The sequence below is a fragment of the Nansenia antarctica genome (genome assembly GCF_963989245.1).
Source record: "Nansenia antarctica genome assembly, chromosome: 3".
Taxonomy (NCBI): Eukaryota; Metazoa; Chordata; class Actinopteri; order Argentiniformes; family Microstomatidae; genus Nansenia; species Nansenia antarctica.
Genome location: NC_137688.1, coordinates 48,617,626 through 48,640,986, shown reverse-complemented (window position 1 = coordinate 48,640,986; position 23,361 = coordinate 48,617,626). Strand labels below are relative to the sequence as shown.

The 23,361-nt window shown below is 41.9% G+C and overlaps 2 protein-coding genes across 2 annotated transcripts; one reads left to right on the top strand and one right to left on the bottom strand.

Moving 5' to 3' along the window:
• Nucleotides 1-1,199: 1,199 nt before the first annotated feature.
• Nucleotides 1,200-12,975, bottom strand: umad1 (UBAP1-MVB12-associated (UMA) domain containing 1). The gene is made up of 4 exons (XM_080527347.1): nt 12,870-12,975; nt 11,967-12,058; nt 5,101-5,186; nt 1,200-1,572 (listed from the first exon to the last, which is right to left on the bottom strand). The coding sequence occupies exons 2-4, from the start codon at nt 12,040-12,042 to the stop codon at nt 1,291-1,293; spliced, it is 444 nt and encodes a 147-aa protein (XP_080383473.1). The 5' UTR covers nt 12,043-12,058; nt 12,870-12,975; the 3' UTR covers nt 1,200-1,290.
• A 539-nt stretch (nt 12,976-13,514) lies between these two features.
• rpa3 (replication protein A3) lies at nt 13,515-15,868 on the top strand. Its single transcript, XM_080526665.1, has 4 exons — nt 13,515-13,654; nt 14,246-14,320; nt 15,488-15,599; nt 15,684-15,868. The coding sequence occupies exons 1-4, from the start codon at nt 13,556-13,558 to the stop codon at nt 15,764-15,766; spliced, it is 369 nt and encodes a 122-aa protein (XP_080382791.1). The 5' UTR covers nt 13,515-13,555; the 3' UTR covers nt 15,767-15,868.
• Nucleotides 15,869-23,361: the final 7,493 nt, after the last annotated feature.

The following is a 23,361-nucleotide window of genomic DNA, read 5'->3' as shown; positions in this document are numbered from 1 at the left end:
GAAGAGGGGTGGTGGGGAAATCCACAGTATTGGTTGACAAAGACAGAAAAGCATTTGCTTGCCAGCTCAGCTGCTGAAGATTGTCCAGTGGGTCAAATCAAACATTGCATTATGCACTTTGTATGCAGTAGGTGATTTCACATTATGTCGAATACCACAATACACGGACAGTTCCAGTGCAAACTTAAGCCATCTTTTCAGATTCTTGGGTTGTTGCCTGAATCACATCAACATCAACAACTCACAATCATTTGTTTACTTAAAATTATCGGACAATTGAAAATGTTGAACTGTTTATAATTTGGCTTCTTCTGCCTAAACAAAGTAAACGGATGTACACATTTCTCACAAATGTACAATACTTGACAATAGTATCAGGATAGCTGACAAATAACATCATCCTGGCAACATTATCAAATCTCAAACTGTCCTATGAAGATGTGGAAAACTAAGAAAAAAGTTTAATAAATAATAATAAATACTATGGGGATAGTTACAACAGAAGGTGATGCATCATAGTAGATGATTCAAAGAGGAAGGCCATATTATGGTCCGAATTTTGATCTTATGATAAATGTAGATGAGGGGATACATTTTGAAGACTTTAAATACATCGGTGATAAGAAATCCTGGCAGTACAGCCAGTCAGACGAAATGCTTAGGCTAAACCCATTTTATTTGTTAATGTCTTGGTAAAGAATTGTTAACAAGATGGCTAGGGTGGAAAAGGTAACCAGATAAAGAAGATAGTAATTAAACTCTAAATTGATTTTGAAATCAGTCACGTCTGTGCTCAAAAGTGCAAACCCAAAGGTCAATCACAGACTCTTTATAAAAATAACCTCTGCTAAGTTAACGGATGCATAATCAAAAGGCATAATCATCTGACATGAAAACAGCACTCTGACACACACAGTGGACACATTCTCACAACACTTTACCGATGCTACAAGTGCTTCAACTTCCTGAACTATTCATAGTCCACCTCCACCATCTTAATGATGGTACTCTGTGTACCTACAGTAAAGTGTGATTGTGTGCATCACTGCCAGGTGCGGGTGCTGTGAACTCCCACATGACCTGCACATGGTTTCTCGGCTGATCATAAACCTGCTTATCATTAACTACTACAGTCATTATTTCCCAGAGCCCAATGAAACAGAACAGTATTGAGTGGCAACCCGCCCGGCACAGGATGGGGTTGATGGGGTCCGGTGCTGACAGGCTGCTAGTGAGGGGGGCCTGCGGTGCCACTGGGGGGGGCCGACAGGCAGGAGAGAGGACAGGAGGCTACAGGTTACAGAGCACAGAGTTCTCCAGGGTGAAGTCGTAGTTGAAGTTGGCCAGGTTGTCGTTGATGTCCCTGGACAGGATCAGGTCAGGGAGGAGGGAGAAGCCTGCTTGTACGGCCAGGACGTGGGGAGCCAGGGTGAAGGGGACGTCTCCGAGGAGCTCCGGGAGAGACGGAGCAGCCTCCACGGCCACGGGCACTGGTGAAGGCATCATGGCAGGGGGACCCGGGGAGGGCTGGGACCCCTCAGAAGGGCGGACCGGGGGCACATAGGAGGACGACTGGGGAGAAGAGAAAGAGAGAGAGAGAGAGAGACAGTGAATTTCCTGTTTCAACATGTGCATTTTCTTCTTTCAGCAGGCCGACTCGTGAGCTTTCATCCACAGCCAATACATGACCACTCCCTTTCCCCTAGTCATTGTTATGGTCTGATTCACTATACCAGGTCACACAACAAAGCACACCAATCATGATATGGGAGAGGCTCATAGAGAGATCATTTGGTCCTCACCTAAAGGCCAGTGTCATTCATGACACTTAGTATCAAATGTTTTATTTTTTATTATCTCATTCATGAACAATGACATTGGGTTTACGGTACGTGTTAGCAACGACGCCTCAGAGGCTGTAATCGAATCACTAGCCACTCGCTTGTGCTAATGATCACTGTCGATATGGACTTTGTTGACTGTGTTTCTGGTGTAAAATCTAATAAAGCTAGTTGATCCACAGAGAGTGGGAGGCGAGGGGGTGTGTGGGGGTGTGTGTCGGGGGGGTAGGTTGCAGCTAAAACACTTAATACAGAAAAGGTTAGTACTCGCACGATTGCTTTTATTTCTGCTTCATTAGCAGCAGTCATGAATACTATGCCGAAATAATAACAGAATCGTGAGTGGCTAGCCTACGCCTTGTTTGGTTTGTACTGTGTGTGTGTCGTGTCACGACGGTGGCTACAGCAACCAAAGAACGCCTTCTTCTACATTTCGGGAAATAACGGTTTCTCACGGTGGGTTTGGTTGCAGCTGAAACACAACCATGGTCTAAGACACAGTTTCGCACGGCGTCATGATGGCGCAGATGAGACGAGGTCTTAGTGCACAAGCTGCCGCAGGCTCAGCTATGCAACATCCTAAGGAAGGAAGTCACAAGGGAGCTGCTGTCTCTGACTGTAACATTAGCAGCTGATGTACACGTACCGTTAAACATAACCAGGCAGCACTCAGCAACAGGCAAATGTGCTGGGAGAGAAGGAAAGTTCACTCTTAAATAATTTGTAATCAATTCATCAATAATTTATTTTCGTAAAACAGTTGGTGATTAAGCACATGCTGACTTTCACTCCGGCCCCATACACCAAGACACTTTTTGTTATTTGACATTTAAACAAAAAAAAGTGAACTATCCCTTTAAGGCCACATATGACTAGTGTGGTCGTTGTGCAGTACAAGGCAGACTATAATACTGTAATGTCACTGGTTTCAGGTAAAGGATAGAATGGTACACCTACACAATGGATGTTTGTGAAAATGATGTTTTTCTGTGCTGTATCTTGGATGCTACCGATCTCACCAAACACTATCTTGCAAGTTTAGGTTGTGACCTTACTCCATACCCCCTAGACAATGCAAATAACTCAACTGTGTTCCCAATTAAACATGTGACATTCTTTTATCCATCAAAGGCCTACCATGTTTACTCTACAATTGACTTTTTCCAGTCAATGTGATTTGGTGTACATATAAACTTCATGCAGAGTAGCAAATTGGTGACTCTGCCGTGCTTTAGCATGTAATTAAGGTCGAATGTGAGCCTAAATGTAGAGAAGATGTTGTTCCAGGAAATGGCTATTCCTCTGCAATTAAGAGGCAGAGCATTCCTAACGGATTCAACCACAGAGAGATCCTTAAATGACTCTGTGACGCCTGTAGCATCATAACTAGTCCTGACACACACTGTAGCATCATAACTAGTCCTCTCACACACACGGTAGCATCATAACTAGTCCTGACACACACTGTAGCATCATAACTAGTCCTGACACACACTGTAGCATCATAACTAGTCCTGACACACACTGTAGCATCATAACTAGTCCTGACACACACTGTAGCATCATAACTAGTCCTCCTGACACACACTGTAGCATCATAACTAGTCCTCCTGACACACACTGTAGCATCATAACTAGTCCTGACACACACTGTAGCATCATAACTAGTCCTCCTGACACACACTGTAGCATCATAACTAGTCCTCCTGACACACACTGTAGCATCATAACTAGTCCTCTCACACACACGGTAGCATCATAACTAGTCCTGACACACACTGTAGCATCATAACTAGTCCTGACACACACTGTAGCATCATAACTAGTCCTCCTGACACACACTGTAGCATCATAACTAGTCCTGACACACACTGTAGCATCATAACTAGTCCTGACACACACTGTAGCATCATAACTAGTCCTGACACACACTGTAGCATCATAACTAGTCCTGACACACACTGTAGCATCATAACTAGTCCTGACACACACTGTAGCATCATAACTAGTCCTCCTGACACACACTGTAGCATCATAACTAGGTCTCTCTAAGACCATAGTAAAATAACTGTTGTATAAATAAATGGTGGTATAAAACGGGATTTGATATTTGATATGCGATCAAATGAGCTAAAACTGCGTTCCAAGCCATGCATTAACCTCTGACAATCACACAGCCACCTGCATTCTTCCTGTGCACTGGATATTCACCCTGTCACGCATCAATGCTTACTTATTACCTATTTATGAACACGTTAGCCTATTGCTTTTAGAAATGACCAATGTTTGTTTATTTTACATCCACTCCTACAAGTCAGAATTCTACATAATCCCATGTGCCTGTATTCCATGTTATTCCAAGTAATTACCCGGTAAAGCTGAAGTACTGTTTTTCATCGCCTCTGCAATGTGAAATGTTACCCGTCTTGATATTCCGTTGCCTTCTAGCCCAACAGCCGCTCATTTGCATAAGCCAACATAAGGCTGAATGTGTGAAGCAGCAGGTGCAGGGTCTATATGTTGGTAGATGGTCTGGATGTTGCTGCTTCACAGCACTTCCTGTTGCCCTGTTTCAACAGCATGTGAGGGCAACGCAGGGCCCACAGCAGAGCTCACTCACTGTGCACCAAGCCGCAGTGCCATGTCCACATATGGAGCTCTCTCACACTCACACACACTCACACACACACACACACACACACACACACACGTCATTTTTACACAGTCCGTGATTAAACCCAACTAATTAACACAGACGGGCCCCCACTATAATCCGTATTAAATAGAAAATGTGACTAGGAAACAACAACAATAGCGCTTTTCTAAAGCACCATATGGTCCGGGCCCAGTGTTGCAGGCGGCGTGGCGAATGGCAGTGGCATGTGTTGGCCCGCGGGCACCGAGCCCCACCACCCGGCACCTGTCAACAGCACAGCAGCACAGACTGTAGGCCTGTCCAGGATGGGCCAGGAGTGCTTGAGAGAACGCCCTCCGACCTCCTCCCCGGCGCGGAGCTGCTAAGCTCTTGAACAGTTGTGTTTCCTAGAACTGTCTCCAACATACTCTGCATACTGTATGGGGGAAAAGAACATTCAAGGCCATATCGCATGAGTTACGACCCCCCGATATGCTTTCTGGGAACTGTGTTGGTTCGACCTTTTGTTCTTGTTCATTTCAGAGTGGTTTCCATTATTGTTGTCGTTTCGTGGTTTCGTCCGCTCTGTCTGTAAGCCCCCCCCGCTGGTCGTAAAATAATCACCTTTGATGGTAGCACAATGACGTTCGTTGACGGTTGGCCGATGTTCATGGATTGTACTTTCTGCCTTTGTTCGTCCACGGTTTCTCCTGGAGAGACAATAAGACAATGGTTAAAGATGCTGTCATGGTACATCGCTTATGTTTCCCTCTAGAAAACATGTGCAACGTATAGTTATGGCCTTTATGTTATATGTTTTCTCTGTGCCCCTCGCCCCCTTCATAACAAAAGCCTTAAGACTAATTGTTTTGTTTTGTTTTGTTTTCTCCTCACGACAAACCAGGTCAATTGGGTGGATTATCTGTGCTTAACAAGTGGTTTCTGATCACATTAATGGATTAGTAAAGCATTAAGCCTCTTGGAACATAGTAACACACTTTGTAGAGCAGTAAACCATGCCTTGGGCTCACTCTCAGCCCTTGTGCGTGTCCCCATTCCTGTTGCGTCATGTAATGTGAGGGGACAACTAGGCTTATTCATTGCATTGTCCAAATCTTGAAGAATCTTGAGGTTAAGTCCTATGAATGATGTAGTAGGTTAATAGGAAAGAGATGCAACTTAGCTAACGTTGTGGCTATGCATACAGGAAATACTTACTACATACTTACTATTGTACATTTCTCTTTCTCTCACACTGACGCACTCGCACTCGCACTCGCACACTCACACACACACACACACACACACACACACGCACACACACTCACACAGTGTGAAACTGTTCTCCTCTGAGGCCTAGGCTGCAGCCCTCCTCCCTCCCTCCCCTCCCCTCCCCTCCCCTCCCCTCCTCTCCCTCTCTCTTTACTCCCTGGCTGAACTCACTTATCAGTATGGAGTCATTCTCACTGATCTCACTGGCTGGACTGCCTTTGATCTGGATTCAGTACGTCTCCACAGATGACCCTCCATCGGGGGGATTGAGCTCCATGAAGAGTGAACTAAGGCACCCTGAGAAACAGGAAGGTTCTCCTACTCTGCACAGGAAGCATCACTATGTGATCTATGAGCTCACTCTGGCGCAAACACATCTTGTACAGTCCCCTGACTCCCCTCAGCTGCAGAAGAAGAGTCACCTCACATCCAGACGTCCCTTCTCAGCTATGGTGTTCATTTCTTGACATTAATCCATTATTACGTAGGCCTGTTTATTAGGATTTCCATGCTTCAATAACAGTGTTTTTTTCCATTGCAATACATACAAAAGGTGCATTCACTGCCTTGAATATACAGCTCAGATTCCTTCCTTCATAAAGAAACAGAACAAAAATAGAACTTCCCACAATTTCCTGATGCGATTTTTAGGCCTACGTTACGATCAACATCCGCGAGTGAATTCTTGGCACACTGGCCGTAGCTCCTCACAAACAAGAGCACATATTCCACAGCGAGCTGGGCGCGTTTCCCCAGGACAAGGGCATCTCTGCAGCGCAAATAAATAATGCAATGTAAAGTAAGCCTATTCTCTACCCGCTTTACATGCAGTCAGAATATTCTGCATGGCCTTGTCTTTGAGCTCAGTGAAACACAGGGCAAATCTGTTCCATAGCTTTCGTTTTATCCTTCCCCTAAATTCACTAAATCCTTCAGGAGCAGGAAGATAACCTAGCACGGAAACATAAGCACAACCTATGCTTCAGGGTGTTACTGGACAGGCCATTAATGCTTCGTAAGTTGACTAATACTAAGTAAAGTCACTTATAGTAAGCTCTAATACTTCACCAAGGCTACATATTTTCACATCGACCCTGCGAAAGACTTCCTCTTTCGTCGGGTTGGATGACTGCCAATGGAAACTGGCAAACTTCTTTTTTTTACTATAACAGACTAACTGTTTTTTCTAAACAGAGTCGGGTCAGGAGAGTGTTCTGAAGAGGTTGGTTCTGGCTTGGATCATGCGCTTGATCAACTTCACACAACCAAGGAGGAATGAGAAAAGGTAAGTTAGAGACTAGGCTAAGTCCTGGAGGACTCTGTTATCCTGCGTAAGCTGCCCTGTGAACCTTGTCAATGACATTAGGTTATGTCACGTTACGTGCTTGAGTGTCAGTATCTGGCAGGCAGGCTACTACTACTACTACTACTACTACTACTACTAAAGCTCAGCAGGATAGTGTAGGATAAAACAGTCCACTAATGCTGTGTAATGCTTGACACAGGGTGTTAGCCTTTGGGTTGCTTTTCTGTGGGGGAGGGGGTGGAGGTGGGTAGGGTTCAAGTAAGAAGCATTCTGCCTGACACCGAGATATTTATGCAACATGGAAGTCATTAGTCATGATCCTCTGGGACTCATGTAGGGAGAGAGTTGCATGCAAGCAACACTCCCACCACCAAGACTAGAACCTTCTTAACCATGTACAGTTAGCCCTGGGTCTATCCATAGAGGACGCGTCATTTTTAAGTGCTGTCAAAAATGATTGTAAAGAGCTCGAGCTGTGCAAACACTGCAATCGTCGCAAACTGCAAGGCTACCTGGCACAATGGTTTCCAACAAGCAGCGGATGAGGACAAAGGTCCAAAATGAACGTGCGTAGGTGTGTGTACAGCACAGTGTTGGAAGTCATCGAATCCATGCGAGTCAGGGAGGCTCCGTGGCGCTGGAGAGAGAGACTGTAGCGAGTAGACTGTAGCGAGTAGACTGTAGCGAGTAGACTGTAGCGAGTAGACTGTAGCAAGTAGACTGTAGCGAGTAGACTGTAGCATGTAGCTAGCGTGGCCGTTCAGACACAAGCAAGGCCTTTGTCTGACAGGAGAGTTTAAGGGCCTGTGAGAGCCATGAAACCCCCAGAAGAGCCACAGCTGCTCATGACTTCAGCAGCCTAGTCACCGAGAGCATCAGCTGCAGATACAGTACAGAGCCCTCAAATCCTGCCTTTGAGGGACTTCGACAAGGCTCTCATTTTCGTCTGACTCGCGTCGGACCGTCACAGAGATAACTCAGAGGTTTATTCCCTCCGTAACTGATTTTTAAATGACCGCATGGAGAAGGGGGGAAACATATGACTTGCAGAAACGTGACTAGGCCTCTTCAAGCAGATGTTACAAATGAAGCTTTAAACAGGAGATTCATGTGATGTGTAGCCTCCAGATAGGGTCAAAAGAGAGACTTCACTGTAATAACTAATAAGCTTGGCCTTCGCAAAACTCCAGCAGTACAACGTGTGCATAATAAGCTCACAGCAGACTCTCCCTTACCCCCTGACAAATGTGATCCACTCCTCCATCTAGTGTCAGAGAGTACACTCGGCAGGTTGTTTTTCTCCAGGGCTTCTCTTCTCTTCTCTTCTCTCCCCTGGAGGATTTCTCTCTGCCTGGGTATGGAGGGAGGAGAGGAGGGTCATGGAGGGGCTGGTTGCCAGCCTCCCCCACCCTGCTGGGATTTTCCGCTGGCGGGCTCCCACAGCCCCAGCCCCCGGCCCCAGCCTGGCCCTGACCTAGGCCGACCCTCTCTCACTCTGGCCCTACTCTCAGGAGGGTGCTGGGCCAATGGAGGTGGAGGGGCCATCCCATCTGCCAGACGGACCCTGGGCCCACTTTACAAGCTCAACTTTGCAAGCACATCTGCTTCATTTGGTTGGAAGCCACTGGTAGCAGGAATGTGTGTTAGGTGGAACGGAAAGAGGCAAGACGTGGAGGAGTGACTGGCAGATTTTGGGAAACCCTTTTAGCACTTGTGTGCAATTCCATTTGAATACCAGTCGATCCTGGAAACGCATTTTAAATGCATTGTAAATTATTAACTTCAATAAATGTTATCCCAAAGCATATGTCCAAACTAGGTCTTATCAGACTCAGAATTCTTTTTATTGCCAAGTATATTCGCACGTACAGGAAATTGACTTGACGTGGTCGGTGCATAGGACATAAAGATAAAAACAACAATACAATAAAAAAACAACAGTGAGTAATCCGAGTGGAATCGCAATAAATGGAATTAAAAGACAAAAACAGACAAACAATTATGCACCAACACAACGAGGCGACCTTAATAGTCATCTTAGACTGGACTTGAAATAGAACTGACCCCAACAATGGCTGAAGCATAGAGAGGGATTCAGCCCTCAGTAACCACCTCTACCAACCATCTACTACAGTATGACATGACTGTAAACCTATTCAACCTACTCATTCTGTTTTTGGTGGAGGAGGATGACTCCTCATTATTCTGTTTTTGGTGGGGGCGACTCTGGTTCCCAACAGCCATGCGAGGCCTTCCCCCAGCATGGTGTCGACGGGTTCTTTTGATCAGAAAAGGTGATTAAATAGTGCTCAGTGGGTTTGCGCTGAATGTCTGTAAGCTCAGTCAGCCTCCTTGATCTGGGAGGAAAAATGCTGGCTCTGTGACGTGCTCTCCACTGCCAAGACAAACATACAACCCCTGACCATCTGTGTCTGCTCCACCAGAAGCGCTCCCAGTTAAAGCCACAGGATAAAAAGCTAATTATACTGCACTTTACTGGGAGAGGAAGGGGGCGAATTCCCAGACCTACAATAACATTTTCATTATTTGAGTTTAGACCTTTCAGTGATTCCAACAGACAAGGTTGTGTTGGGCATTCAGAATAGGCAGGATTTCATTTAGAGCATGTACTGATAAACAGGGCCCTTAGTCATCAAATAGTTTGGAGCACATAAAAAAAGTATCATGTTTATTATGTAGTAGCTTATATATACGTGAGGCTAGTCATGCCCATGGTCACATGAACTGCATTCAAGATTGGAACAAGATTGGTTACAACGGTTTTATTGTGCAAGACCTTACTTTCATTTCCATTTTTAACCAGCTGTCAAAGATGTGTGCCAGGCAGTAACAGACGTTTTACTAGTGCAACATTTGAAATGACAAAACATTTCAAAGAACTTCAAAACAGTTTGAAGCTTTTCATTGTTACTTCCTGTAACCGAGTAGAAGTTAAGGATGTAACCTAATCTTGGTGGTAACAAATGGGAAATAGAAAAGTTTCAGTTCTTCCAGGCTATTAAACAAATGTGTATATTGACTTGAAGCCCTGTCAGGTCCCGTAGCTCTGGACATGAAAAGAGCATGTGTGACTCTATCCGCAGGATAACCCCCACCACATTATTATCTGTGATATCACCAGGTAATCAAGAAAACCTAGGAGTCATAGTTGACACAGTTGTTTTTATACCATGCAATTTAGTTAGGGTGTATTGTATTTTCACATTTAGGAAGTTTAATTGTATATTGTACTATATAACATTGTTGAGGCCCTGTGTGAACCAAGCATCTCACTGCAGAGTAGGCTAGGTGACAATTAACTAAACTGGTTTAGATCCCTACCTACAGGACAGAAGCTACTATGTCTCCATTGGCAACTTTGTATCTGACCAAATTAAAATGACATGTGGGGTTCCCCAAGGGTCAATCCTTGGCCCCCTTCTATTCAATCTCTACATGCTTCCATTGGGACACATCATAAAAAAGAACAAAATTGCCTACCACAACTATGCGGATGACACTCAAATCTACGGTACATAGCCCTCTCACCGAACGACTATAGTCCCATTGACAATCTCTGTAATTGCATTAAGCAAATAAACGCCTGGATGACACAAAACTTTCTCCAACTAAACAAGGACAAAACAGAGATAATTGTATTCGGTGCACCTGACAAAAGATCGAAATTCAGTGCAAAACTTGATTCTCTCTCTCTTCAAACTAAAAAACAGGTCAGAAATCTTGGTGTAATTCTAGACTCCGATCTAAACTTCAACAGCCACATAAACTCGATAACTAAATCAGCCTACTATCACCTGAAAAACATAACAAGAATGAGAGGTTTCATGTCCAAGCAAGACCTTGAAAAACTCATCCATGCATTTGTTTCGAGTAGACTTGATTATTGTAATGGTCTACTAACAGGCCTATCTAAAGGAGCTGTTCGTAAGGTAGTGGTGGTCTAGTGGATAGTGAGTTGGACTTGGGATCGGAAGGTTGTGAGTTCAAATCCCGCCTGAAGCCACACCACTACTAGTGTGCCCTTGGGTAAGGCACTTAGCCCTCAGTTACTCCAGGGGGAATGTCCCTGTAATTCGTAATTGTAAGTCGCTTTGGATAAAAGCGTCTGCTAAATGGCAAAAGTAAAAATTAATTAATTAAAAAATTAATAAATTGCAGCTCATCCAAAATGCCGCTGCTAGGGTCCTAACAAAGAAATTTTAACACATTACACCTGAGATCCCTGCACTGGCTACCAGTCTCTCAGAGAATTGAATTCAAAATCCTCCTAATTACATACAAATCACAAAATGGTCATGGACCAAAATACATATCAGATCTCCTCCCACCCTATATTCCCGCAAGGTCCCTAAGGTCAGCTGAGACAAATCAGCTAATAATTCCAAGAGTAAAAACAAAACACGGTGCAGCAGCTTTCAGTCACGCTGCTGCATGCTCCTGGAACAAACTCCCTGAAGAAATCAAACAGGCCCAAACCCTTAAAATATTTAAATCTACCGGTAAGCTAAAAACCTTCATGTTTTGCACAAGTTATGATTAAACACAAACACTTCTATCAATGTCTTTTTTCCATTAACTATTGTCTTTTTAAATGTTTTATCTATTTACTTCTTATATTTGCTTTTATTCATTGTAATTTTTATTTTCTTATGCTCCTCTTGCTGTATTTTTAAATAATGCATGTAAAGCACTTTGAATTGCCCCTGTTGTATGAAATGTGCTATACAAATAAACTTGCCTTGCCTTACATCTGGGGTCAAGGAAACAGATGGACAAATGTGGAGGTTCCTAACGTGCCAAATAAAGAGCAGCTCTCGGATTAGGCTACTTTGTTTTCATGCAAGATCAAATATGACGTCAGCAGCAGAGGTGAACATATTATGCATCTCACCTATAATCACGAATCCGTCGGTTTCCTTCTCTGACGACTTCTTTGGGTCTTTACGAAGTCCGAGAAAACTCCACATATTGTTTCCTTAATTACTGTATGCAACAGGTGAGAAAAACGAAATGTTAGTGAAAATTAATGCACATTTTATATTACATTTTAAGTATTGATTGATTGATTGATTGAAAACTTTATTAGAAGATTTGCAGAAGTAGGTACATGAAAGTACATATTACATACAAGGTCAACTAACAGGATAAAAACCCAAGAAAGCCACTGGCTTATTTCAATTGGGGTCCTTGATTCTCAATTCATCGTTACATGTAAGACAGACAAAAAAACTAGTACTATCTACAAGATAATACAGACAAATAACTAGTACTATCTACAAGATAAACATACATACATCATGGGAAGAACAATACAACAAAACATAAGGTATGTACAGCGGGTAGGACAGGTGGGGACATACACCACAGGTGGGGGCGGGGGACAAAACACAAAGTATGTACAGTGGGTAGTTCGGGTCTTTTAATCTGATTTTTGATTTAGAGGGTCCAGTTACGGATTGCAGCCTCCTGTAAATGTTTTTTGAGAGTGGTTTTGAAGGTGGGCAGTGTTTTGCACTCCTTTAAGATTATAGGAAGGGCGTTCCACATTATAGCCTATTAGTATTAGATTCGGGATTCTATATTTCGACTAGCTATTGTTGACTTGTAACCTCACACATAACCTTGTGACCACACATAAATCTCATGATCAAAACAGATCGCACTGTTAACAAGCATACAACACTTCAAAAGTGATGATGCTGATGTAAAACGTTGACTTTGCTCGACAGTCGCGTCGTTGAATAAGCTAGTTTCTGAACTTGAACAAACTCAAACATGTTACTCTTTCTCTTACCAGGGTTTAGTTTTCTTGATTAAAGTATCGTAAAATGTTGACTATTTCGTTCATACATAAAATTCACACTTATAAAGACAGGCCCGTGTGTTGTTTTTGTTGTGACAGTTCCTGAAATTTCTGACGTAACCGCTCGTTATATATTCCGTGTGGAAACACTTGCGATTCTCATCGGTTCTGCTGCTGGCATATCGATTGATGCGTTCCTCAAACCTCTAGGATTTAACGGTACTCTACTATGCTATGCCCATTTCCCTGTATATATTATCTACATGAAGTTAGTGTTTCATGAGACAAACCTTGACATCAATTCTTATTATGCCGTTCCAGATCTAGATTCTCACATTAGTGAGCATCGCATCCTGCCGTTGCAAAGAAAGGTTATACAGACGGCCTAGTGCATTTAATTCAATCTATGTTTGTACTTTTAATTTATTAGGATAATTTTTTTTTTTTTTTTGGATTCGATTCATTTAAATGTTTAACTCAACATCAACAGTAATTTAAGGCTCTGCCAACGAGATGCTTCTGTGGAACTATTTTAACCATGAGCTTGTATCACGGGGAGACAATGTTGGAGAAGAGCACACAGCGGATATCCTCCTAAGGAAAATTACGCGCGCGTTCTTCCATCTCTAGTCAGTATTGAAACAGTCGTCCAAACTGTTAATAGTACCATTTTCGAAATGACAGGCATTTACGAGACACCGAAAACCAGAATTAATACCGCTATGCTGTCTCAGTACATAAGCCGAGCGGTTTGTTTCGTTGGAAGTGTTGAGAAGGTAAATCATTTGAACTGTGTCCAGGCGTATCGCATACTCTCTTGTCTGGCTAGCTATGATGTGTCGTCGAAAAGCGATGCGCCTCAGTGTTTATGAAAGTAGTCTGTGCTGAGGCTGCATAACTTTGAGCTACTTGACAATTCTTTGGAAGACTAGTTTATTCTATGAATTGATTAGACTTGACTTGCTAAAAGCATGACATTCATTTATGTATTCAATCTCTGAAATGACCCCCTCTGTCCTCCAATTGTTTATGTTAATGTTAATGTTAATTTTATTTATAATGCGCCCCCCATCCAACTTTTACATCGGCCCGGGGATAAAGACAAGGACAAGGACAAGGAACACAGAAAGCAAACAGACACAGACTACTTTAAACGAACATCTCAAGGGATACAATTTGCAACAAATAGGGAGTAGACTTAGGGAACATCATTGACGAAGAGGTGGGTTTTTAACTTGGCTCTAAAGGAGTGCAGAGTGGGGGCAGACTTGATGGCGGAAGGGAGCGCGTTCCACAGGGTCGGTGCTATCACCGCAAATATTGTATATAATAATAATTTATGCATTGTTGTTTTCCTGTCTGTAAAGGTCCATCCATCAGGGAAGTCGTTCACTCTCTCGGACGGAGAGGGGAAGTCCGCATCAGTCGAACTCAATGATCCCGTGAGTACAATCAGTGGGGTAAAATGTCTTGCACAATTTTGATTACGTCCAGTAAAGTAACCTAGCATTAATTCAGAGCATAGCCGAAGTCTACAGGCTTCTGTATATCTGACTTTTGTAACTGCAGGGATACAACTTTCAGATATACAAAAGCCTGTGTGATCCTGCCTCACTAGCTGGAGAGTAGTTGCAACTGCAACTCAAAGCACAGAATAAAGGCAGAAAGGTTGCTCAAAAAGACTAGGTAGGGGGAAGGCTGGGATAAACCATTACTGAAAATTACAGTGGTTGGTAATCAGAAAAGTAGGTATTCTAACAGTGTGTTTTAAGAACACTTTTGCAGTACGTTTTTTTAAGTGAGTATAACAAAAATGTAATTCTCATTTGGCATAGTACAAGTAACTGCACATAAAATTCATAAATGCTGCTCTACTCTCAGTGAAGATCATTTCAGGTCATTATTGAGATAAGGATTTTTGCACTGAGATGTCTCTTTTGGTGCTTTTTTACGCAAGAAAGAACGACAAAAAAGCCTGACCTAGCGTTCACAACTTTCACACTATCAATCGATCAAACAAGTCGTCAAATAAAAAAGAACAGTGCATCATCAGTTCGGCTCATGACAGAATATCGGTGCTCTGTAGGCTAGCAACCAAATCAAATCAAATAAAGTTTTATTTGTATAGCGCATTTCTCACACAATGTGACCCAATGCGTTTCACATAATGACAGAACACGCAAGCAGGCAAGGGCAAAAAAAAACTGTACACTGTGCATCCAGGAAAATTCCCTTGCAGCCCTCTACTCATAGAGCAACCAATGCTCAAACCCTGCCAGTCTGCACTGATATAGGACAACAGTGCAACAACTTTGCGGCTGAACTTTAGTTACATTTCGGGAGTCATATGCCATCAAAAGGGGGAAATGCGACATGGAAATATGTCAAAATGCTGGACTGTCATGCACAAATCAACCTTGAAAAAAAACAACAACATGAAAACAAGAATTGGGGCACCCCTACTTTACATGTGAACGCTCAAAAAGGAGGGGTAGAGCTAAAATGGAGGGCCAAGAGGTGAAATGGGATTGTACCTAAATCTCAGCCAATTAGGGCACTTGTCATATTGCATGTAAGATGGAACGTGTTGTCTTTTGACTTTCTTCCAGCTGGAGGAGGAACTGAGTGGGATTGTGGAGGTCATCGGCATGGTGTCCAACAAAGGTGCAGTGATGGCCACTGCGTACACCATGCTCAGAGAGGACAAGGGGATTGCTTTCGGTAGGCACACACTCAATTGTAGTGAGTCAGAATTCCAAACCAACTGTATTTGATATTTGTAAACATGTCCTTATTTCCTTACAGATCTAGAGCTGTACAACGAAGCCCTGAAAGTCATCCACGACTTCCCACAGCATTATCCTTTTGAGATCGCCACGAGTGGATGAGCACTTTGGAGTTGCACCCCTTTTCACTCCTTGCTAAAGATCGCTGTGATGTTCACATCTTAATTGTTTTGTTGTAATATAGATTTGTACAAAGTTTCCTTTATCCCTGTTTTTGAAAATAAAGAACCTATGTCACTGCCTGATCAGTCAGTGTACCAACATTCATGATAATATTTTATTTAAACCTGAGTAGAGTTTCAAAATGAACGGTGGCAGGGTTACAGAGCAGAGATGAGGTCTAGACCAGAGCCCTTGAGAACTGTACCCAGACCGATACAACCATTCAAGATCCAGCTGAGAGCTACAGTAGACAGTATAAGATCAAGACTCTGTCTCTGGCACATGGTATCAGCATTTTGATAGCATACTTAAGTAGGTGTCCTTTTTAACGCAACTTGGTTAGGTACATTTTCAAGAAATAAATACAGTGTTTGGTTACATACTGAAACATTGTCCTACAGTGCAAACGTGATTGTGTTATAGCGCCCTCTGTTGATAAAAAGTGGTCAATACAAGATCGTACTGCTCCAACAAAAATTCTACTCTGCCATCATTTGGGAAACAAAGTGATGGACTATGTTCCAGCCCTGGTAAATTATGGAGAATTGGCATTTGGTAAGTGCTCTGTGTTTAACATGTTCTTACTGTTCTTTTACTAAGCATCAGTAAGTGCTGTTGAAGCACAAGTTGCATGAATCATGTCACATGCTTCATATCACTGGCACCCTCCAGCTAAGGGAAGTTTATGATTCCTCAGGATGACATTTTAAGTACGGTAGAAGTCAATATATTACTAATGCAACACCCATGTTGCTTTGACAAAATACAGAGGTATTTGATCATTATTAAACAGTTCATGTGGTAGTTTTTACTGTGTTTTACACCAAATTATGTAATTTGACTCCTGTATCCTCCTGGTATCCTGTATGCACTGATTTTGTTTTGTTTTGTTTAACCCACAAGCAACAGTATCTGTTATAGCGTTAGGAAACATACTTTCAATATCTGTATTCCCTCTGGCTCATTGCACCAAAGTTGATACAGTACTTCCCATATGATGATTGTTAACCTGTCCTGCAGGAGCAAACCCTCTTCAGTCTCTGGATTTACAGTATGTCAGGAATTGGGATGATTATTACCTATCTGGTCTGTCCCTGTGAGTTACGGGAAAAGGACAGGAAAGGAGTATATCTTATTTTGACATCCTCCAAAAGATGCTGCATGCAAAGCCATTCTTGCTCATGGATTTCAGGTTTGAAGTTAATTGTTACGTCACACAAAACACAACTGTAAGAGAGTAAAATGATTAGGCTTCGGTTCCTGACATTGCAGCACAAGACAATTAGGCAATAGGCATAATTCAAGATGTTTTGTTTTTTTAACTGACAATAGTACTTAGGTACTGTACTGTCACATATGTGACAAATAATATTATATACAATTAGCAGTATCTTGCAATTTGCAGACAACAAGGCACTAGGCATAATTCAACAAGAAAGTCAATAGTACAGGGCGTAAGTGACAGCAGTAAAGTGATGTGGACTGGGTGCTGTGGGGTTGCTGCTCAGCTGAGTTGTCCATTCCAAGTGCATTATTTAAAAGCTTGGCCATGTTGCCTTATAACAAATGTTTAAAGGGATGACATCAAAGTTTCTCTAAAGTTAGATTAAATTAGATGAATCCATTTCCATCTGTTGCATTGATCCAACAGGATGTCCAAATCTCAAATGAATGCCAAAGATTAACACCATCTGATTTCATATTTTAGTTAATCTCCTGTTAATTTGGAATTGGTGTGCATAGAGTAGCTGGTTCCACACAACAGATGGTGTGGGATGTCTCCTTGTTGGACCACTTTGGAAGTCTGAAAGCGTTTGACAAACTTTGATGTGAACTATAATAATCTCAACCTGGGGAAAGGCAGTGTGGAGGGGGAGTTGCTAATGGCCACCGTATGCAGCTCTAAACAAAATGTTGAATGGGTTAGAATAACTGATCCAAACACAACTTTCAATTATAGTTAACTGTCAAAAACACAGCATGGCTACCATGACTGCTACCTGCCCTTGCTTTGCCGCCTTGAAATATTTTTAACCTTAAAATTGTGTATGCTGCTAATATTTTTTGTCATGTATGAATTATTTCTTGTCATGTAAGTTCTGCAGTTTTTCAGTGGGGCCTTGGCTCCACTGCAAGCATGAATTAATAAAATCAAATCAAATCAACTGTCATGAATTATACTTAAAAAATAATCTAAATTCAAGTATGGAACTAAGTGTGAGGTGGTACCAATATACTCTATATCTGGTTCCCAGGGTTTCAGCATCAGGATTTAACTGTCATCAATGTTCTTCTCGAGGGAGATCTTCATACAGTAAAAGCAGGTTTTCATATGTTTCTGTAATAAGGTTGTAAGGAGAATATTGAAATTCATCCATCACCCTTTGGCAAACCACCTGGTAAGAGTTTCCATGGAAGGAATTCGATCAGGCAGTTTCATTTCTCAATTCTTGAGAAATTGAGAGTCATGCCATCCAACTATTTCTAAAAGATTAGCAGATAAACAAATAAAAAAAACATTACTAAAAACTACTTTTAAAATATAGCTTCATGACAAATTGATGTCTGTGTTGTATACCATCATTGTTCAATAACTAAACTATTGGTGCCAGTGGTTTATAACATGCTTTCTATGATCTGTCTCTTGATGGGTGGGAGAGGACCGGCCTGGGGCAGAGCAGCTGCCACTCGTGGCAAGTTCAGACATAGGGATCATTACGCCATTCGCTACCTCTGGAGAGTTGCTGGTGTGCAAGAGGGATAGCCCTGTCACAATAACTTCTCCTAATCACAGCCAATTTGTCAAAGACACTTGTCTTTTGTGTTGTTTTTCCCTCCTATGACCGGGTATTCATGGTCAAATGCGTGCATGGAACTTCTATATTTCATTTGAGCTTAGTAATTATCGTGTCATGTTATGTATGTTTTTCATGTTTAAATTTTATAGTAATAGATAGACAAATAAGGTTGGATATTGATGTAGTGTGATGTGATGGGCAATATTTCTGCTACATGTTTGGGAAATATGCATTTCAGTTACTTTCAAGTATTTTGTCATTTGTATTTGACTGGCCTTAACAGAAATTCTATATATTTATAGTATATATGTAACAAGATACTTTAGAGAAATAATAATACTCAAAATACTTTTCAACAGGGAAATAAGTTTGCCTTTTTGGTGTGATTGTCATAATTCGTCTTAAATGAGTTTTTATATGTAAAGTGTGATTTGGAATCACGCTCTGATTATAAGATAGCCCTGCCTGTGACTTCTAGGTCCAGATGTAAGGACATGAGGACGTCCTCTTGGTCTAGAGGTTTATGTCTGTGGCATCCATACCAGAAGTTCTGGTCAAAACCCAGCTTGTTACATAAACAAATATAGAGATGAATCTTACTGAATTCTGTTAATTCTACCTTTACCGAACATTTCTGGATTTCTTTAACTGCAAAACTGGTATTTAATTACATTTATGGTGATATTAAAAACGTCTTAAAAGGTGTTGAAGAATGTGAGGAACGCAAACTCGGTCGACGTGTTTCTCCCTGAAATTTGCTCCCTCCACCTGTCTGCTTGGCTGCCTGTCTTGCAAATGTAATTTCTTTATTTTTAAAATACTTTTTTTTTGCTCATTGTAATGCATGGAGTGGCATGAGGAATGGTATCAAACACGTGTGTAGCCTCCACGGCTAACCCTACACCCTCAGAGGTGAGGCATATTCTACATACTAAGACAGGCATTGGTATTGACTTCATGTTGCTATGACTTCAACAACTCCCTGGCAGATAGTGATAACTTTACTGTGTGGCCATGACTACTGATTGCTATGACTTCAACAACTCTCACTAATACAATTTCAGCTGACATGTCTAAAACACATGTCCACATATCATCATATGCATCAGGGGCCCACAGAGGAGGACTGTTTCAGCCGTATGAAGCTGTCAGTCAAAAGCGCCCGCAGGGAGATTTCTCCATGTCGCACCTTTGACATGTTTAACAAACGATCCAAGCATGGTGGGTTCAGGAAAACGACATACCTGCAGGCCCCACACGGAAAACACCCAAGGGCGTAAAGCTGCAGATAAGTGTAGCGCTTTGAAGTCACATTTCTTTTCTTTATTACACTGAACAACCAGAGTTCAGGTCGACCAGCCTTTAGTTTTACAGTTTGTTTAAGCTCAAGCCCCCCGGGCCGTGGTGCTTGTACACATGCTGGAGAATAAAAAACAAAAAAAGGTCACGCCATTGCCTCACTGCTTAACATCACCCTGAACATGATGGGCCTTGGACAGAAGAGTCTAAGTAGTACAATACCATGGACGCCAGCATGTTCCACTCCAGGTCTGGTTGGCAGTTGAGACTTGGGCCTTATTTACATTGTTACGGTAACATTGAAAAAGTTGGGTGTCAGGAATACTTATTAGGCACTCCTTTGTCGCGTATATGTGTTTAATAAGTAGCTAATTGGACATTTCTTAGGTTTGTTCTGTGTTTTATTATTCTTATGTTATTAGTCATGTAGGGGATGGACAGTTAGATGTGATTTCATCAACCCTCCAATCAGCGGCTCACACCTGAGGATTGAACTAGAGACCTTGTGGTTACTGGCTAGCCTCCCTAATTAGTCAAGGCCAACTTTGCCCCCCAATAACATTGTTGTGTGGGGTGTGTGTTTGTGGGTGTTTTCAGGGGCTGGGTAGAAAGCGAACACTCATAAGCTACAAATGAGTAGTCATATGTCAGTCATATATTAGTCATATGTCAAATAAACTATTACCAAAAGATTCACACAGGGCAGGATAAAAGGACATCCATGCTATAGTATATTTCCCTCTGAAATCCCCTGAATATGAAACAAACCCCATCTGTGGTCAGACCCCAGCTCTATGCTGTGACCTCAAGCCACTGATCTTCTAAAGAGACAACAAGCCATGTTGGATCCCCCTTGCGTGCCACTGTCCTAATGTGGCAGTCATCACGTACTGTAGCGGAGCTGCTTCCGCGAGCTTGTTTGTCTTGCTTTATCTCAGTCGCATGCTATTGCTGCACCCAGTGAGCTGTGGGAGGAAGCTCCCTATGATCTCCCAGACCAGCCTGGCATAGCTGCGGCTAACACCCGTCTCTGTTGTCTTAACACAGCTCTGTCTGCAGACAACCAGCCTCTCATAGTGTGCCAGAGCAAGGCTCTAACAACAAGCACTCCCAAACGCAGCCATGGAGGGATTCAGGGACGTTTTTTTTTTCTTTTCTTCTTCTTCTTCTCTTTTTTTGGACACGTTCAGGGTGTTTTCTTCTGTGTTTAACATCTTCACACTGTACTTTGACTTAGCATCAGTTAGCGTCAGTTAGTGCCATTGAAGCGCACGTTGCATGAATCATGTTGCACGTTTTATATCACTGGTCACCCTCCAGCTAAGGGGAAGTTTTATGATTCCTCAGGATGACATTTTAACTACTGACAAATGTGACACGGTCTGGTGAAAAGGGCCTCATGTCCGCAATTCTCAAGTCGCACAAATGAGCAAAAAGCCACATCATTTCATTTACAGAATGTCAGGAATTGGAATGGAAGACCTAATCTGGTCTGTCCCTGTGAGTTACGGGAAGAGGACAGGAGGGGTGTATTTCTTATTTTGACATCCCCCAAAAGATGTTGCATGCAAAGCCATGCTTGCTCCTGGGTCTGGGAGCTGTGAGGTGGCTGCTTATCTTAGCTGAGGTATCCAATCTCACATGTACAGTAGCTCACATGAGTCTCAACGTTCATTCGTCAATGATGTTCTCTAAGCATCCTAACTATTCGTCTCCTCTCCTCAGGCAGATTCTTCACTCCATCTCCAGCAGCCTGGTGACCCGCTTGTACTCATGTTCTGATCCTGGCTTGATGCTTATAAGTCCGTCTAGTATTAGTACTGAACTGTAGTACCATAGTATTACCTCTGTCAGGTTTGTTGTGCCCTGTTACTGGGATTGGATCATAGTAAGAACTTGATCACATTCACATTTTTGTAAACTTGACCAGATGATTTCTCATGTTGAAGTCTTGCAAGATTCAAAAAGTAATAAAAGTGGCACTAGAGGATCTGAGGAATTGGAGTCATGAATGCAAGCAAAACAAATACTTTATTCCCACAAAGGTTAGAGACAGTAGGTCTATAATATCAGAAGTTGGGCAAAAAAAGCAGCATTACAGACCAATTATTGATATTACACTAGTGACATGATATTACACTAGTGACTTATTAATATATATATATATATTTATTATATAAAAATATACACTCAGCGACACTTTATTAGGAACACCTGTACACCTTCTCATTCATCCACGTGGTGTCATCATGGACCAGAATCTCAAAGGAATGTTTCCAATAGCTTGTGGAATCAATGTCACCAATAATTGACACTGTTTTGAGAGCAAAGGATGTGTATGTGTGTGTGTGTATATATATATATATATATATATATATATATATATATATATATATATATAGCTTTGCAGTTCTGTCTTAATTGAATGACTATTCAATTAAGACCATTCCATTGCACTGCATATTCCATAATCTATTCCAGAAATGTTGCCTCTGAATAGAGTTATTGTAGCCTTACAGTAGAGAGTGGTTATTAATTCCACTTCAGCATCTTATCAATATCCTAACTCGTATACTCTTATACGAGCGTTCCAGGCCATCCTGATCACAAAAGTATGTCCCAACCTGATCAAATCTGACCTGTGATAAAACATTTGTGATTGGTCATATCCCCGGACCCCATGGCTTTTGACAACTTTGTGCTGTGCGATTGTCTGCCTCATACATATTCAGTGTTAGGAGTGCAGCCCCCTGGTGCGGGTTTGATCAGCGCACCTCTCTCTTGCAGTACTATAACTGGGATAAGAAGCTCGCCGACTGGATTATGTAACTCAATCCTAATGATCGGACTGTTACAGTGACTGATTGTATTTAAATGAGAATAACGGTAAGGTAAGGTAACTTGTTTTAAATGACGTCCTGTTAACACCTTAGTGTCAAGTGGAGTTGGTCAAATAGCCTATGGCACACGCGATGTGGTTTCAACCCATGTCAGAAATGTGTTGAATGCAAGTGAAATATAAGGGTGTGATGCTTTTCTGATGTTTAAATACCTTAAATGTTTATTTGTATTTATGAATTGAGTCTTGAGACTTTTTTCCTTTAATGGTCATTTTCTAAATGAGTGAAAGGTCAGGTAGTTTTGCTGAAGCCTTTACATTGGGTGATTTTAGTCAAACAGTCGATTTTATTGATGAACGTTACGTTTTCTGTAAAAAGATTGTATTTCTTTCGCATAGGCTAAACCGATTTATTTTTTTAGCAAATACTGTATATTCTGCCTAATTTGAACTCATTGTCAATTCCATTTATTTTCCCATAAATTATAGTTAATGAATTTAATTAAAAATTAACCGTCAACCGTCAACCGTAGCCTATGGATATACTGAGTTAAACCCAATCCTGCCAAATAATTTGGGGGAAATTCATAGTTTACTAG